This window comes from Plecotus auritus (genome assembly GCF_963455305.1).
Source record: "Plecotus auritus genome assembly, chromosome: 4".
Lineage (NCBI taxonomy): Eukaryota > Metazoa > Chordata > Mammalia > Chiroptera > Vespertilionidae > Plecotus > Plecotus auritus.
The window spans coordinates 150,036,023-150,055,216 of NC_137775.1; the positions used below are offsets into that span (position 1 = coordinate 150,036,023).

The following is a 19,194-nucleotide window of genomic DNA, read 5'->3' on the forward strand; positions in this document are numbered from 1 at the left end:
TCAGGGCCAGCCCGCTCCGCTCTGCCTGCTCGTCTGGCTGTGGTGGTGTCCCGTGGAGCTGCATCAGCAGGGCATCACCCGCCGAGGGGAGGCAGGCAAAGTCTCCATACCCTGTGTCCTCTGTTCAGGTGGGAAGGAAGAAAGTCCCCGAGTTGTGACCGGAGTCATAAAATAATTGGGAAAATTGTTCTCATTCTGTTTCTCTCTTTTAAAATCATTTCTTATTTTTCAGTTACAGTTGACATACATATTACATTAGTTTCAGGTGTAGATCCTGGTGATTAGACCTATAACTTTCTAAGGGATCATCCTGATATTGTACCCATCTGATACTACAGTTATTAGAATATTATTGACTGTATTCTGTCTGCTGTACTTTATATACCCATGACTATTATGTAACAACCAATTTATAATTCTTAATTCCTTCATCTTTTTCACTCATCCCCCAAACTCCCTCCCCCCCCAATCTGTTTGGCAACCATCAAAATATTCTGTGTATTTATGAGTCTGTTTCTGTTCTGTTTATTTTGTTTTTTATATTTAACTAGAGGCCCGGTGCACGAAATTCATGCGAGGGGGCGTGTCCCTCAGCCCAGCCTGCACCTTCTCCAATCTGGGACCCCTCTCACAATCCAGGACTGCTGGCTCTCAACTGCTCACCTGCCTGCCTGATTGCCCCTAACTGCTTCTGCCTGCCAGCCTGATCACCCCCTAATCACTCCGCTGCCAGCCTGATCGACGCCTAACTGCTCCCCTGCCAGCCCGATTGCCCCCACTGTCCTCCCTTGCAGGCATGGTCACCCCCAACTGCCCTCCACTGCTGGCCCAGTCACCCCTAACTGCCCTCCCTTGCCAGCCTGGTCACCCCTAACTGCCCTCCCTTGCCAGCCTGGTCACCCCAACTGCCCTCCCCTGCAGTCCTGGTCTCCCCCAACTGTCCTTCTCTGCTGGCCCAGTCACCCCCAACTGCCCTCCCCTGCAGTCCTGGTCTCCCCCAACTGTCCTCCTTTGCTGGCCCAGTCACCCCCATCTGCCCTCCCTTGCAGGTCTGGTTCCTCCCAATGCCCTCCCCTGCTGGCCTGATTGCCCACAACTGCCCTCCCCTGCCAGCCATCTTGTGTCCACATGGGGGTATCTATCTTTGACCACATGGGGGCGGCCATCTTGTGTGTTGGAGTGATGGTCAATTTGCATATTACTCTTTTATTAGATAGGATTGTCAAGAGATACATATTTATTAACATTTTGTTGTACATATTTTTATGTGTTTTTCTTCTTTTTTTAATCCTCATCTGAGGACATGCTGGCTCTGGGGCCACCTGGCACAAGCTACAGAGCAATCTGCAAATTGCTGCTACTTGTGCTGGGCTTGGAAGTACCCAGGAGAGGCCAAGCTGCCAACTAAGACAGGCTGCTGCTAGTGTTGGGCCTGGCCAGGCTACTTAGCAAGAGGTATGGGTACACCAGGCCAGATGTTGTTTGTTTGAGATATTTTTAGGAAAGTCTAAAGCATGAGGCAAGAGAGGCCGTTTGTGTGGAAAAGCCACTGGAATGTGCTTGGGGTGGGCCCACAAGTTGTGTCTCAGAAAAGGAACAATGGGCCTTTGCCAGCACTTCTGTCTTAGAGAAAGCTGCCCCTGACCCACCTCCAGCTCTTGCCCTGATGCTGCAGAATTCAGTTCTTCCCTGTATGTCTCTAGTGCCTTTCAAGCTGCTGCCCCAGCTCTGGAGCTCAGAGTGAGTGAGTCTGAGTAAGTCTGTGAGCAGGCCCTTTAAGAGGAACTGCCTGGGACTCCAGCAGCCATGTCTTTCCTCAGCCTCAATGCCCACTGGTTCTTTTTTTTTTTTTTTTTTTAAATATATTTTATTGATTTTTTTACAGAGAGGAAGGGAGAGGGATAGAGAGTTAGAAACATCGATCAGCTGCCTCCTGCACACCTCCTACTGGGGTTGTGCCCGCAACCAAGGTACATGCCCTTGATCGGAATCGAACCTGGGACCTTTCAGTCCGCAGGCTGATGCTCTATCCACTGAGCCAAACCAGTTAGGGCTGCCCACTGTTTTTTGTTTTTTTTTAAAATATATTTTATTGATTTTTTACAGAGAGGAAGAAAGAGGGATAGAGAGTTAGAAACATCGATGAGAGAGAGACATCCATCAGCTGCCTCTGGCACACCTCCTACTGGGGATGTGCCCGCAACCCAGGTACATGCCCTTAGACCGGAATCGAACCTGGGACCTTTCAGTCCGCAGGCCGACGCTCTATCCACTGAGCCAAACCGGTTAGGGCTGCCCACTGGTTTTTACAGCCTGAAGTTATAGGGCCTTCTCCTCCTGGCCCTGGAACTCTGGGCTGGGAGGCCTGGTGTGAGGCTGGGACCCCTTGCTCCTCAGGGGGCACCTCCACAGCCGAGATATCCCATCCAATGTTTATCTATGTGAGTGTGGGACCTGCCTGTTCCACATCTCTGCCCCTCCTACCAGTCTCAGTGTAGCTTCTTTAATTTCATAGTTGTAGGACTTCCATCCAGCTAGATTTCAGGTGGTTCTGAATGATGGTTCTGTAGTTTAGTTATAATTTTGATGAGGTTGTGGCAGGAGGTGAGTACCGTGTTTACCTATGCTGTCATCTTGACGGGCAATCTGCATTCTGTTTCTCTTTACAGTTTAGGATTTTGGGGACAGCATCAGTCTGGGTGGTGCATGCGCAGGGCCAGGGAGATGCCTTTGAGAGAAGTCTTCACATTACTCTCAACTTACTCCTATTTTCAGCAAGCCATAGTGGATAGGAGCAGATTTAATAAAGATTTTTTTTTAAAAATATATTTTTATTGATTTGTTACAGAGAGGAAGGAAGAGGGATAGATAGTCAGAAACATCGATGAGAGAGAAACATCGATCAGTTGCCTCTTGCACACCTCCCACTGGGGATGTGCCCGCAACCAAGTTACATGCCCTTGACCGGAATCGAACCTGGGACCTTTCAGTCCGCAGGCTGACGCTCTATCCACTGAGCCAAACCGGTTTTGGCAAGGATAGGAGCAGATTTATGTTGCTAACGCCAGTAACAGATGAGCTCTGACGTGGTTCATAGGTGGATAGAAAAAAACGTTAGAGGCAGTCTTGACCAAACCCCGTATTTTACAGCTGAACTTGAGAGAAGGGAATTGCTCTGAGCCATGGGTAGTTAGTTCCTGACCGAGAACTGGGGCTTCTCTTGCTCTCAGCCCTGGGCTCCGCCTTCACTTCTGTGCTGCTGCTGACCTGTTTGCCTTACTCCTCTGGAGAAAACTGGCCCTTGCTCCAGGAGGGTGTGTGGGCTCCTTAGTGGAGGCAGCCCTGTCCCTGGCCCATCTGTGGTTACATGGAGCTCAGCTTTACTAGCAGCCCAAGGATCTGTGCAGCCTCTGCTGCCTCCTGCTGCTGAGGCCAAGTATGTGTGGTGTTTTAGGCAAGAGAGAAACACTTAAGATTTGACAAATGAAGGCAACAGAGGGGAAATTGCATAAATGGTTGTAAGATTTGCCATTATTGTTGGATTCTGGATTCTGGGGAGCTTTATTGCTTTAAACCTCAGTGGCTGAGAACAGAAATGACATTTTTAAAAAATAAAACTATTCTTCTTAGCTTATAGCTGAAGGTTTTAAAAAATAGTAATCTAGAATTAAAAGAAACTGCAGAATCAGATTTTGTAACTTTATTGCCACAGAGAATATCAAGGAGAGCCCATTCATGTTAGCTATGGGAGAATTGAGACTGGAGAAGTTTAAGAAATGACTTAGTCAGGTTATAGTTATTTAGTCAATAATTCAAGTCTTCTAGCTTAGTTCAGTTATATCACTTATTTTGAGCTTCCTGTAAACTAGACATTGTTTTTATGATTTCCACAGATTATTTCTAATTCTCACCATATTTCTAACAATATATTCCTCCCTTTTACAGATATGAAAATGGAAGCTCAGATAGCTTCGTCTCTTTACCATTTCCTTTTCTGTAATGACTTACATAATCTTAATTAACTTAATTTGTTCCAATGGTGAAGTCTTTTGCTTATTTTCAGTCAGATGTTACAAACTATGCTTCTTAATGAAAGTTAACCCACTTGTGTGCAATAGCAACATTTTAAAAATTGGGACTCTTAAATTCTTTTTTTTTTTAAATATATTGATTTTTTTACAGAGAGGAAGGGGGAGGGATAGAGAGTCAGAAACATCGATGAGAGAGAAACATCAATCAGCTGCCTCCTGCACACCTCCTACTGGGGATGTGCCCGCAAGCAAGGTACATGTCCTTTACTGGAATCGAACATGGGACCTTTCAGTCCGCAGGCCAACGCTCTATCCACTTAGCCAAACCGGTTAGGTCTGGACTCTTAAATTCTTGCTGAGAACACTTTGCTCATTTGGATAGCCTCATTGTCATGGGGAACTCATATGAACGTATTTGGATAGTGAATCTCATGGACTCTTACCTGTGTAGCTTCCCATGTGGTGAAACAACCTGAGAATGTGAAGGACCTAAGGTAGAAAGATAAAAGCTACTTGAGGATGAGATGGTGGTTAAAAGATCGTTTTGGAAAAGTGTTGACATTTACTGGTACTATTACTAGGAACTCGTCCACATACTAAATTGTGTTTGCTGTGCCCATGATTCAACTTGGTTTCCTCTTGGCCAACCCCTCTCTCCCCTGGCATGAAGCGTAAGCTCTGTGATAACGTGAGGCCTGTGTAAGCCCATGAAGCCAGGGGACTTTGTTTATTGCTATGTATCAAACACGTAATATAGTGTGTGGCTACAAAAGAGGGGGTAAGATTAGATGAGGGATTTTCATCCTGTTTGAGAAACAGGTCTTTCTGTTTTCTCTTTTTGAAATGTCTGTACCCTCACTTCCTGATGCTGTGTTGTCTGCTAAGGTCGTTTAGCCAGATACTCAAGGTAGACAGAAGTGTTGGGTTTTTGCTTTGAACTTTTCAGAGTTGGGTGGTATTATATATCTCCTGCTTATCTTTTCCCCCACTTGTCTATTGTGGACAAGACCTAAATGACTTAAAATGGTTTAATGATATTTATTAAATGTTAATATTTATTGAGCATATTGAATTTCTAATTTATAGGAACACGATCTGTATTCTAAAAATAATTGCTTATGGAAATAATTGAAAAATTCCTCTCCAGTGGAAGTAAGTCCAGAAAAACTTTGACCTCCTTTCCTGCAGTATTAAAAATATATGCACATCATTAGTCATCAATGAGATATACCCTTCCTATCCACTACAGTCACTGAAATGAAAAAGACAGAGAACGCGCTGGCCATGAGGAAGACATCAGAACCCTCACACGTGGCCACTGGGAATGGAAAGTTGTGTAGCCACTATATAAAACAGTTTGGCAGTTTATCAAAGGGCTGAACATAGAGTTACCTTATGATCCAACAGTTGCACTCCTAGGTATATACCCAAGAAAAATAAAAGCATATATCCACACAGAAACTTGTATGTGAATGTTCATGACAATTTTATTTATAGCAGTCCAAAAGTGGAAAAACCCCAAATGTCCATCAAGTGAATGGCTAGACAAAATATGTATATCCAGTGGAACATTAACAATGTAAAGGAATGATGAAACATTGATACATGCTGTATATGGATGAACCACTTACAAAAGACCACTATGTATGATTTTACTTATATGTAAAACTAGAGGACTGGTGCACGAAATTTGTGCACTGTGGGGTGGTGGTGTCCCTTAGCCCAGCCTGCACCCTCTCCAATCTGGGACCCCTCAGGGGATGTCCGAATGCAAGCCGGCAGTCAGGCATCACTCTCACAATCCGGGTCTGCTGCCTCCCAACCGCTCTCCTGCTTGTCTGCCTGATTGCCCCTAACTGCTTCTGCCTGCCAGACTGATCACCCCCTAACCACTCCCCTGCCAGCCTGATCGACGCCTAACTGCTCCCCTGCCGGCCCAGTCGCCCCCAACTGCCCTCCCCTGCCGGCCCGGTCGCCTCCCAACTGCCCTCCCCTGCTGGCCTGCTCACCCACAACTACCCTCCCCTGCCAGCCATCTTGTGGTGGCCATCTTTGACCACATGGGGTTGGCCATCTTGTGCAAGGGCGTGAGGGTCAATTTGCATATTACCTCTTTATTATATAGGATGTCCAGAATAAGATAGAAAGTAAGTTAGTGGTTGATTAAGGCTGGAGGAGTTTGGAGGGGATGGAGAATGACTACCAATGAGTATAGTGTTTCTTTTTGGGTAATGAAAGTGTTCTAAATTAGATAGTGGCTATGGCTACACATCTAAATACCATTGAGTTATACACTTTTAAGGGTGAATTGTTGGACATCTAAATTACATTTCAATAAAGTTATTATAAAAGTATATATAGCCCTGGCTGGTGTGGCTCCCAGGCACCAAAAGGCCGGTTTGATTCCTTATCTGGGCACATGCCTGGCTTTCGGGCTTGATCCCTGGTGGGGGGCATGCAGGAGGCAGCCAATTGATGTCTCGCTGTCACATTAATGTTTCTCTCTTTCTCCCTATCCCTTCCTCTCTCTCTAAAAATCAGTAAGTCTTTTTAAAAAATGTATATATAGGTGTATATATAGATGCATTTGTTTCCATGAGCATAAATTATTCCCAGAACTTTGGTTGCTTGTGGGAAAGAGCTGGGTGGGAGGAGATTTTTACTAAACATCCTTTTTTGTCTTTTGAATTTTTGTGTCTTGTGATAATATTACCTATTTTACAAATAAATGTTGACTAATAAAGGTACAAATAACTTATCTCCTCTCTTAATTTTGTTGTGATCAGGTACTTCAGGGGTTAGATTATCTACACAGTAAATGCAAGATCATTCATACTGACATAAAGCCAGAAAACATCTTGATGTGTGTGGATGATGCGTACGTGCGAAGAATGGCAGCCGAGGCCACGGAGTGGCAGAAAGCGGGTGCTCCTCCTCCTTCAGGGTCTGCAGGTAAGGGGCCGAGCCAGCTTTGTCTCAGTCAGTTCAGGAACATTGAGAGACTGCAAAGCTGCACACTGAAGGCAGCTGAGGCAGCTGTGTACATATTAGGAACTTTCGTAAGAACCTGATGGATAGAAATAACTAGACTTTTTTCCTTAAGAAGGAAGATGCTTCAAATTACACTTTCACATTTGAATTCTTAACTTTGTTCTCCCTTAAAAGGTCATTTCAATTCTTACCTTTGTACATTTCCTTCTGTTGCCCACTTCTCTGCAGAAGAATATATAGGAGCAGGTCTTATGTAGCCAATGTGTAGTCATCAGAGTTTTTTCTAGCTTCAGGCTTGTTAGCATGCCTCCTAGTCTCCAGTTAGCATAGTTACATCAGTCAAGTCTACCTAGTGGATTTGGAATCAGTTACTGACCCCAGGGACAGGGGGAAGACCAAGTGACTTGAGTATTGGCATATCCAGTTTAATTTCTATTTTTCCCTGACTATAAAGGTGGCAGTGAGGGGTTGACTGTTTTCTCACCCTCTCCTCACAGTGCGCTCCATGCTGTCAGGCAGACGAGCAGACTCAGGGCTGCAGACCTGTGACTGACTGACGGGCTCTTGGGAGATGCAGTGCCTCTGAATCTTATTTTCTACCATCAGTGTTTTCCTGTATCATGGAGCCTTTTTTTTTTTTTTTTGCTTTGCCTCTGTTCTTTTTATTATTATTATTATTGTTTAAAGTATTACACATAGTAGTACATATATATCCTTTTTTTTCCCCATTGACCTTCCCCCAGCCTCCCCTACCCGCTGGCACATGCCCTCATCCCACCCCCCCAGTGTCTTGTGTCCATTGGTGTGCTTATATGCATGCATACAAGTACTTTGGATGATCTCTTTCCCCACCTCCCCAACACTTCCCAGCCTTCCCGCTGTAATTTGACAGTCTGTTCGATGCTTTACTGCCTCTGTATCTATCTTTTTGTTCATCAGGTTATAATGTTCTTTATTTTCCATAAATGAGTGAGATCATGTGGTATTTTTCTTTCATTTCCTGGCTTATTTCACTTAACATAATGCTCTCCAGGTCGATCCATGCTGCTGCAAATGGTAAAAGTTCCTTCTTTTTTACCGCAGCGTAGTATTCCATTGTGTAGATGTACCATAGTTTTCTAATCCACTCATCTGCTGATGGGCATTTAGGCTGTTTCCAAATCTTAGCTATGGTGAATTGTGCTGCTATGAACATAGGGGTGCATATATCCTTTCTGATTAGTGTTATCATGGAACCTTTTAGTCTGTCAAGCTTTTGAGGCTGGCGAGATCTGATCATTTGATTTGTAGAATATTTGCTGCAATATCTGATTTACTTTAGTTGTACAAACTTGCTAAATAATTTTCAAACATAAATTGTTTCATTGTTTATAAAACAAGTTGGTTCAATGACTTCATTTGTGAACCCTTCTCCATTCTTATTAGTGCTTTTGGATGGACTATTTCTGAAATGAATGGTTATTTCATTTCATTTTATTTATTATTTTTTAAATGGTTATTTAATTTTAGATAAGAGAAATGGCTCCATATTGAACAGCTATTGCTAAGATTTTTACGAACCAATCATTCATTTGAGTTTGGTAAATATTCTTTAGATCTCTTTGATTCAGAAGCTCTAGTATTTAAGTTGTTGAAGTTGGATAGCCATTAAAAGGCAGTAATTAGCCAATACCGGTTTGGCTCAGTGGATAGAGCGTCAGCCTGCGGACTGAAAGGTCCCAGGTTCGATTCCGGTCAAGGGCATGTAACTTGGTTGCGGGCACATCCCCAGTAGGAGGTGTGCAGGAGGCAGCTGATCGATGTTTCTCTCTCATCTATGTTTCTAGCTCTCTATCCCTCTTCCTTCCTCTCTGTAAAAAAATCAATAAAATATATTTTTAAAAAAGGCAGTAATTATTTCATTTTACAATTCAAATAAGGATATGTAACAATTTCCCTCTAAACAGTCGTTTTTGTTTTGTTTTGTTTTAGTGAGTACGGCTCCACAGCAAAAACCTGTAAGTACTATTCTTAAAAGCAACTGCTCATTACTAACTTTTCACAGTGTAACAGTAGTTTGTTTCTTTCTGCAACAATTTTTCATGTAAGGGTTGGTTGAGGGAATTGGTGATATATTGTTTTGGTTCCTTTCTCAATCACAGATGTCCTAATATATAGTAATCTAATACACAGGTATGTTTATAAATGCTGTGTATCCTTCAATATATAAGACTTAAACTGTTTTTGGTAAGCTGAACTGAATTTTAGACTTAGAAATAGTTAGAGCGGTTCCAAGTTTGATCTTCATTTTCCTCGCTTGCTTTCTGGAGTGCTGTTGTCGAGCTTGGTGAAATGTGAGGTGATAGAAATAGAGTTTGGAGTGTGATTATTCTGAAAACACTTTACCTTATTTCTCATTGGCTTCCAAGTTACCTGTTTTTCTAATACAGCTCTAAATTTTTTTCCCTAGCTAGTAGTTAAATATGAGAGCGGTTGTCTTTTTTGTCGTCCTGTGAAAACACTAAGTTCAGTCAAATGAAGCAGGCTGCCTGGAAATAAACCCTGCCCAGCAGCCCTGACCCCAGCTGGGTCCAGGGGACAATTGAATGTCTCTATCTCGCCACCTACAGATTTTAGAGCGTTGAAAGGAAATGCCCAGGAATTCAGGGTGCTGCCACAGCCCTCAGTTTGGAATGGAAGTCCCAATAGAAGAGGGACTGGTAATAATTGCGCCACCTGGCCTGCCGAGGTGGTGAGCCGTGCTGTTTCCCATGGTTCTCCAGGGCTCGAGCAGCTTGCTTTGATCTGTGAAAACTAGAGGCTCTCATGGCTAGTAGTTTCCAAGTTAGATGCCTATCGTTGGAGGCGCTTTTCTCTTTTTTCCTCTACTTCACGGGCTCATCTCCTATATTCATGCAGTCTTGGTGTTGATAACAGCTCAGTGTGTGAGACCCAAACACAAACAGTGCTGTTGACCGCCTGTGAATGAAACACCTGTTTTGGCAGGCCTTTCTTTTTTGGCAGGCAAGTTGGTAAGGCAGTAGGGAGAGGGGACTTGGTTACTTTGTATACAGGCAGCAGCACATTAAACTAGCAAGAGGTGCTTCTTGTTATCTCAGCATATTCAGTACTTCTCAGAGTTTCAATGGAAAAGACTTAATTGGATTTAAACTATATCCCTCTTATGGTAGGACCCATTATTTGATATTACATTGGTTCCTTTTTTTCTGGTTTGACGGTAACCCTAGCCACCAGGTGGATCTCATGTCTGGGCATGTGATTTTAATTGAATACGACCTGAAAAAAAAAAATAGACTTTGTTGGTATTTGCTATACTGCTAGCTTTTATACTATTGCATAGTGCTTTCAAAAGAAGCAAACTGATCTGTGGTATTTTTTTACCATGTTGTAGATAGGAAAAATTTCTAAAAACAAAAAGAAAAAACTGAAAAAGAAGCAGAAAAGGCAGGCTGAGTTACTGGAAAAGCGCCTGCAGGAAATAGAAGAATTGGAGCGTGAAGCCGAAAGGAAAATAATAGAAGAAAATGTCACATCAGCTGTACCTTCTACTGAGCAAGATGATGAATACCGCCCAGACGTGAAACTAAAAGCAGCAGTGCTCGAGGAGGCTGCTGAGGGAGAGCCTGCGCTTGACAATGGTCAGTCGCCTCGGAAGAAGGGGCTGCAGAGAGGTTCCAGGGCTTCACTAATAGGGACCCTCCCCCGGGTCACCACAAAGGGGGCTGTGCTGCTTCAGATGTGAGGAGGGTTCTCTGTAACTCCTTACTCAGGAAGATGGGGAACTGTCTGGTAATTCATTTGTAAAATGGATGCCAGAAATATGTTAATATTTTCACAAGTTTTTTAAAACATGGGAAATATTTGAGAAACTCCATGTCGCTATCATGCTGATGATTGTCTTCTATTTTGTAATTAACCTTTTACCTAATAGTACTATACCCACAAACCTTCCCTGAGGATTACACAGGAGACTGTAGAAATGGAAATGCAACTATTAGATCATTTTCCCCCAGGAACTAACTCTTTCTAATAAGAGAAGGCCAGTTACTTAATAAATGCAAATTAAGATTTCGCAAACCTGAGGATATTACCCTGAGAGCTAAGCACTGTTTGCTATGTAGTGCATAAGTTAAGCACATTTAGAGTTATCTCTTGTTGGAGGAGATTAGTACCTAGTGCCATTGTGGTAAGGAGGTAACAAGTTCTAATTCTCCACTCATCATCCTTTTAAGGTGAAGCTGAGGACCAGGAAGAGAAAGAAGATGCTGAGAAAGAAAACATTGAGAAGGATGAAGACGATGGTGAACAGGAGCTCGAGAACATAGACCCCACGTGGATAGAATCACCCAAAACCAATGGCCACATTGAGAACGGCCCGTTCCTGCTGGAGCAGCAGCTGGATGACGAAGACGATGATGAAGAAGATTGCCCAAACCCTGAGGAGTATAACCTTGATGAGCCAAACGCAGAAAGTGATTACACATACAGCAGCTCCTATGAACAATTCAATGGTGAATTGCCAAATGGACGACATAAAATTCCCGAGTCACAGTTTCCAGAGTTTTCCACATCATTGTCCTCTGGGCCCTTAGAACCTGTGGCTTGTGGCTCTGCACTTTCTGACGGATCCCCGCTTACTGAGCAGGAGGAAAGTAGCCCATTCCATGACAGGAGCAGGACGGTTTCGGCCTCCAGCACTGGGGATTTGCCAAAAAGTAAGTGTTCCTCCCCATCAGGTACCTGCCTCAGTGGTCTGAGTCACACTTGACAAAGGAGGGAATTGGCTGACGGTGGGAAACCCATGTCTGTGTGCCGCAACCACTTCCATTTTATCTGTGTACTCGTGAGTAATTAATGTAACATAAAGTATATTCTGTGCCACTTTCTCTTGCTCTCTACGTCTCAGATCCATTTCGGAGCTTGTCTCATTCTCTCTATATTTAGTGACTTCCCAGGGTTCATCTAAGACCCTTCCAAGTTTAAGAACTTATACCTGTAGCTTTCTAGAATGTGTAGTTTAATTTATAATTTGTGCTTCCATCTGTAATATTTAGTTTTTGGTTTGTTTTGTTTCTATTCAAAGAGGTAGGTGCCTGTTCTTTGTCTGATTGAGAAGGGGTGTCTTTATTTTGATACTTGTTCCTGATTATAGGACTTGGTTGTTGCCATTTTAAAGGCAGTGGCAAGGATTTAAATGTGATGACGACTTATATCAAACCTTACTGGGAGTGAATGCCACATGACACATCTCTGCCGTGACCTGCCAAGGGATTTCAGTAAGCAAACCCTGGGCACCATGGCTGGTTTCCATTCTGGTCTCACAAACCTCCTCTGCTCCCTCTGCTGACAAGTGTTTAACACACTGACAGTCGTGGGTGAGCCAGCCTGCAGACAGCCCAGCCAGGTCTGCAGCCCTTCCATTTCAGCAAGGGGGAAAGGCCTGCAGAGCCGCCTTGCAAAACACATTCTGACCCTGTTTACCTTTACTCTGAGCAGAACTTTTTAAAGGTACTTACAGGACCCTTCACTTGGGATGTAGGTTCACCTAAGGAAGAACTCACCTCTGCGTGTCTTACTCTCAGGCTCCTCCCACACTGCTGTGACTGCTGGGCACCAAGTGTAGCATAGCCTCTCCCCTTTATTTTCAAGACACAGCAACAAGCACCTGTGTGCACAAGGCATGTTCATTCCTGCTTCTGTCCCTTCGCTGTGCTTCCCGCTGGCCTGGAATGTTTCCTTCTGTTCATCCATTGTCCATGCTTTTGGCAAACTCTCGTTGGTTTGTCAGGTAGCAACTCAAACACAAGTCCTGTGTTCCCCCGCCGGCCTGCTCCCTTTCCCCTCTTTCACTATTGGTCAACTTCCCTTAAGTGCATGGTCATTGTTCATCTCCATTATCTTTCTCTTCACTAGGATGTAAAATCTCCTTGAAAGTGCTATGTATTTTTCTCTTTATATCCTGAGCATCTAACTTAATGCTAAGATAAACATTTGTTGAGTAATGAACAAACAAATCAGTGATATTTGGTTACATTCTTCTACTCTTTCCTTTCTCCCACTTTTTTCCACTCACAATCAGAATTTTACTCTGTCCAACACGCATTCCATTCCCAGCCGACCCTGTCTGTTGCATGAGTCAGGGAGAAATAGGAGGTCTGTGTTTTTTTCCCATTGATCTTTTAGAGAGAGTGGAAGAGAGGGAAAGACTGAGAAACATCGATGTGAGAGAAACACATCGATTGGTTGCCTACTGCACAGGCCCCGACCAGGGCCCAGGCTGGGGAGGAGCGAGCAACCAAGGTACATGCTCTTGACCAGAATCGAACCGGGGACCCTTCGGTCTGCAGGCTGACGCTCTATCCACTGAGCCAAACCGGCAAGGGCAAAGTTCTTCTTTTTGAGCCCAGTCTCTTCTTACCAAACAGACCTTTTGAATATTGTCAAATTCTAGGGACATAGCAGGGACAGGATCTCCTCATCCAGTCATGTGATGGGAGGTGCTCCGTTTTGGTTTTCAGCTTGGTCGTTTCATAACAATGGGCCAGCACCCCCACCTCCTCCCCCCATGGGAGGTGTTTCCTGCAAGAAAGGGGTGTGATCTCTGGTGGGTGCCACTTAGTACTTCATGAATAGGAGGCAAGAGAAACAAGCTTTATTTAGAATTTGTTTAGATCCTTCTATTACAGCAGAGCGTATTTGAAGAAGAGGCCAGGCCAGAGTGAGAAGTCTGAGGGAAGACGTACATACCAGCTGAAGAATTGGACTTTCTCCTGGAGTAATGTGGTAGCCTAGAAGGCTGAGGAGAGGAGGCAGGATTCCTCTTGGGTTGTTCGCTGCTAGATCCATAGACTAGACCCTGGCTCATCATGGCTGAGGGGCGGAGACCTGGGGCAGAGTGGTTGTGTCGGCTTTCCCTGCAAGTACGTTGGCATGCTTTGGATCCTTCCCCTCTCACCTAATAGAGACCATGTCACTGTCAGTCCTGCCTATGCTGCTGTAATTAACACAGGCTCCCTCCCTGCCATCTCACTTTGCTCTCACTCCCTAGCCATTCTCTGGAGAGCAGTCCAAAGAGAGAGCTTATTAAAGCTCATCCCATCCACTGAGCATACCCCAGAGGCACAGCTCTAACGCTTACAGCTCCATGCAGTCTGCTCCCTGGCTGCTCCCTCCTTGTCATTTCCCCAGCATCCCCTGGGTCTACTTCCTGTGCTCATTTTGCATCTCCCACACTAGCTTTGTTCTGAAGTTTCTCAGAAGTACCAGCGGGTTTGCTGGTGCCTCTTTGCACTCCACCTCCCTTGCCTAGAGCTTCTCCCTTCCCAGACTCCCTTTCCTTAGGCCTCTCCTCAGACCTCCCGCCTCAGGAAAGACCGCCCCTGAACACCCTCCATTATCTAGCTCCTGTCTTTGCTTTTCTTTTCTTCACAGCATATAGAGCCACCTGACATGGTGTGTGACTCATTTTGTTTACTTTATTGCCCTACTCCCAGCCAGTACATGAGTTACCTAATTTAGGGTGTGGTGGGTGAACCTCATTTGTCTTGTTTATGCTGTTTCCTGTGCCAAGACAGCACCTGGAACAGATAGTGGGTCAGGTTTGGGCACTAAATCTCCTAGTTTTGCTCCTTGCGTTTGGTATTAATCTGCTTAGCGAGAGGGCATTCATGCCTCTCATGTACAGATATTTTAAACTAAAGTATCAATGTGGTTTTGCCCAGTGGTTCGAACATCAACCCATGGACTGAAGGGTCTCACGTTCAATTCCCAGATTCCCAGTCAAGGGCATGTACCTTGGTTACAGGTTCCCCAGCCCCAGGTCAGGGCATGTGCAGGAGGCAACCAATTGATATGTCTCTCTCACATCGATGTTTCTCTCTCTCTCTCCCTCCCCACTTCCAATCTCTCTAGAAACCAATGGAGAAGATGTCCTTGCGTGAGGATTTAAAATGAATGAATGAATGAATGAAGTGTCAATCTGGGCCTAGAATAGAGCCTTGCAGCTCAGTGATGGCGACTGTTTTGTCACTCAGAGGCCCCCCTGGTTGTCATCTTATTAGTTTCTAGGATGGTTTCAGGTGGAGGGAACACAGTTTCACCTGAGACCAGTTTATCAGGAATGGCTTCAGGGCCGCAGCCCTTCCCGAACTGACATCTTCCCACCTCTCTCTGCCCACTCTCCACTCTCTCCTTGGTAGTAGTAAAATGGGTGTGACTGTGCAGCAAGCATGATTGTACCTGTGTTTGAATGACTTTTTGTTTAGCATAATTCTCTCCAGGTCCATCCATGCTGTTGCAGATGGTAAGAGTTCTTTCCTTTTTACAGCAGCATAGTATTCCATTGTGTAGATGTTTAAATTACTTTTTTACTATTAGAGTCAGGTACTCAGGAGAAAGTTCTCTTTTACCTTCTCTGTGTTTTTATCAATTACATGTTTAAGGTAAATTCCATAGTGCCGTTTGTGAGGTGGTCATGGTCTACACACCTGAGCCAGGGGATGAACGCATGTCCCTGGAGCAGGCCCTTCCCCCGCCATGGGCAAGGGGAGCCCCTGGGGCTACAGGCCAGACACTGCCCGCCTCCTGTGCGCAGTCTGTGCGTGCATGTGTGTGCGGGTGTGGGGAGGGTGGTCCCTTCCTCTCCCTCCTTTTCCCTGAGTCTCAGACAGCTGCAGTCATTTGCCGGAGTCTTAGAACTTGTAGGTGTTGGGACTTAGGTTTTACTCCAGTTCTGCCGACCGCAGGTTTCGGCTTCCTGCCTGCTGCCTCTCCTGACGGAAGGCCACAGGATTTGTCCTGCTTTCATATCTGCCCACGCATCCATCAGGGCAGCATTTTCATGTTTCTCCTGGAACTGTCTTTTCAACCCACTCTCTGTTTGGTGTGTACATTGTGCCTTTTTGTGAGCTGCTTTCCTTTTTATTTCTGAGTTTCCTGTGTTTCTTCTTAGCTCACATCTGGCCTCTGATGGGGCCCATGGTGATCAGCCTTTTTATAACGAGGAAAGGGGCATTGGGCAGTCAGCAGGAAGGGAACATGTGCGTCTGCCCGCCCCATTGGTCCACAGCCTGAGGAATGAATGGGTCTTGAGATTAAACCATTAACCAGAGCTCTCTCCACATCCTCGGGCCCCTCCTGCGGGGCTGTGTCGGTGTTCTGGGGGCCGCGCACCTCGCCTACCCACTGCCCTGTGAACAGTGAGCACGGCCGGCCTTGCTGCCCTGGGTGCCGCGGCGTCAGAGCCTCCTTCAGTGCCATGGCTTCCTGGCACGGATGCACCCACAGGAGGTTTGGTTCATTTAGCAGTGCCCAGCTTTGCCTGAGCAAAGGGTGCTTACTATTCTGTTTAGTCTGTAAAAACCACTTCAGAATTCCAAAGTAAAAGCCATGGCTGTACCTCCTCCTTTCCAGAAACCTGAGCTTGCAGGTAGTTGAGGTTTGCTGAGGATGCTGACTGAACGCCAGGGTTTGCTGTCTGGGGCTCGGGTACCAGGTTGCTTTCGTGGTCACTGGCCCCATGGTCAGCTGCGTGACGCAGGCATGTCCGGGCTTGTCTGAGATGCTCTTCTGTCCCGGGAGCCCTGAGGAGCCTGGCCTTGTGCCGACCGTTGAGGTTCTCTCAGGGTCACCCTGGGGCTGAGAGGGGCTGATTATTTGGCAAGACTATCGTGAAGGACCTCAGAGGTTTGAGAGGTTTGCCTTACAAACCAGGTCTTCTCAGGAAATCTCTCTTCTGGAATATTCCTTGTCCAAGGCGAACCAGGCTGACGAGTCCTGGCCTTTAATCTGTTTGTTAACCATCGTCTAACATCCCAAGCAGAGGGAGAGGGGGTGCAGGTGCAAGGAAACGGCACCGTTCGGGGTGGCGCTCTGTGCTGCTGTGCTCCGCAGTAATGCACAGACGGGCTAGGCGGGGCCACCGGGGACTGTGCCCTCACAGGGGAGCAGCCAGAGACAGGCAGGAGGGAGCCGCAGGGCTGGTCCGAGGGCCGAAGGAATCCGAGGCAAAGGAGAACGGGTGGGGCAGTGGCCATGGGGTCTCGGGCAGCCTAGTTTGTTCCTTTTTGTGAAATATTTTCCAGAGATAGAGACCACACATGTTAAATCCGGTTGAGTTCAGCTTACAGGGTTCCAGGCCTAAATGACCATCCTATCACTTTTCTGGAAAAAGAGGCTCTGTGCCCAGCAGACGTGTGTGCACACCTGCCAGCCACTTGCCCCCCACACTAACTGTCCTGCTGTTTGCTCATGCCAGCCAAAACCCGGGCAGCGGACTTACTGGTGAACCCCCTGGATCCACGGAACGCCGATAAAATTAGAGTTAAAATTGCTGACCTGGGAAATGCTTGTTGGGTGGTAAGTAGAATTTTCTTTCTAAAACATTTTGGTCATGGTCATGTAGAAGACACGCTGTTTTCTTTTTTAATGTGTCCTCCCTGGTAATGCAGTCTGTTCCCTTTCAGCATAAACACTTCACAGAAGACATCCAGACACGGCAGTACAGATCCATAGAGGTGTTAATAGGAGCAGGGTACAGCACACCTGCTGACATTTGGAGCACGGCGTGTATGGTAAGGACGGCGTGGCCACTTGCTTCCTGTTGAGGCTTATCACCTGGGTGCCCGTGACGGGCAGGGTCTCGCTGGTGCTGCCTTCTGCAGAAGGTTGTCCACTGTGGGCGGGGGAGGGGAAGGTTGCTGCCTTAAGTGTCCTAAGAATTGGAAGAACTCTTCTCGGGCACGTCCTAGGCTTGGTCTGGGTTGGGTCTGGTCTTGTGAGAGAGGTGTGTCTTCTCAAGACCCTGGGCAGCCACCCCTGAGAATCAGACCCTCCACTGTGGTGGCAGTGACTTCAGCTAATTCCTCTGGCGGCTGAGAGCTTGCAGGTTGTCTGCAGCTTCATGCTTTACTCACCCTGTGGCCCAGGGGATGATTGTCTGAGTGTGGAGGCCCCTGGCAGACCTTGTCTCCTTCCTTACTGGAGAGGAAGGTCACCCATCTACCAGTGTTTTGTCTCTCTTTTTCTATAAAGTCAAATCTAGAGAATGTCCTGGCTTCTTGTTCTGGGCTGTCCAGTCGCTTCGGAGACAGCAGTAGCTAGCTGTGCAGGCTCCTGGAACCGGGTCTTCCGTGGAGGACACGGTGATGTTTTCCTCGGGCCTCAGGAGTCTCCTCTTCCACCCTGTGTCCTGTCCTTTTCCATGGCCGCTTTTGTGCATCAGGAGTTGAGTGGTGTCTAAGCTCTCCCCAGGCTCCACCAGGGCATCCTTTCTCATTCCTTACATGAGAATTGATGAATGTGAGTCATCCATAAGCCGGTTTCGGTTTCTCTTTCTTGGCCCACTCTCCAGGACAGGTCAGCACCTTCCTCCTCATGGCTGTACTTGGTAGTCCTGTGTTGGAAATGGAGTGTGTGTGTTGATTAGAGTGGTGGTTCATGCTTTCCTTATTTCATATCCACGCCCCCGCCCAATTCTCCTCTGACATTGAAATGCAAGGGCATGTGTGCAAAGCTAGGCACGTGTCTCATTGAAAAAATGCTGAATAATTAAATTTACTGTTATTCAAAGGTGAATGTAACAGTTGAGTTTATTGGATTATTTGTCCTTGATGCTGTAGCAAAAGCATTGTTAATAGCACTAAAACGATATGAAAAAAGTAGATGTTTCAGGTTAGCATGATCTGAGGCAACAGATATGGCAAACAGAACTGAAACTGTGCCTTTCTATTCCCACGTGGCTCTGATGGATAATTCCAGATAATTCTGAAAATTGAGTTTCTCAGTAAGTATCAAAAACTAAAGCATTGCTGTGACTGGGTATGGAAAAGAATGGTTAAAAGAGTTGGTGGGAATGTGGTGGTTCCTTTGAAGCTCTAGCCTGCTGGGGAGAGGAATTCGATGCTCTGTGATGCTCTGTGTCCTCTGGGGGGGCAGGCGGGGGCGGGGGAGTTGTGGGGGGCTGGGGCAGGAGAGGGAGGCTTTGAACAGTGGGAGCTGCAGGGGAAGATGTTTCAGGACGGGGTGAGGTCAGGCCTTGCTTGTCCCAGCAGCACAGAAGGGGCCATGTCAGGGCCACCCTGAATAGACTCTGAGAACTATTTCAACTCTGATATCCTGTGCTTCTAATTTTGAATGTTAAATGTTGGTGATATAACCAGAAAAATAGGACAAG

At 46.0% G+C, this 19,194-nt stretch overlaps 1 protein-coding gene across 7 annotated transcripts in view; it reads left to right on the top strand.

Annotated features, from left to right (window-relative positions):
- The window catches only part of SRPK2 (SRSF protein kinase 2), a 243,735-nt gene that overhangs the window by 213,325 nt on the left and 11,216 nt on the right, over positions 1 to 19,194 (top strand). For all 7 annotated transcript variants that reach the window (XM_080665912.1, XM_080665917.1, XM_080665918.1 and 4 more), the window contains 6 exons: positions 6,818 to 6,983; positions 8,994 to 9,019; positions 10,414 to 10,660; positions 11,255 to 11,737; positions 17,278 to 17,378; positions 17,486 to 17,593. In XM_080665912.1, the coding sequence (XP_080522038.1) occupies positions 6,818 to 6,983; positions 8,994 to 9,019; positions 10,414 to 10,660; positions 11,255 to 11,737; positions 17,278 to 17,378; positions 17,486 to 17,593 (1,131 nt within the window). The remainder of the gene's footprint in view (positions 1 to 6,817; positions 6,984 to 8,993; positions 9,020 to 10,413; positions 10,661 to 11,254; positions 11,738 to 17,277; positions 17,379 to 17,485; positions 17,594 to 19,194) is intronic.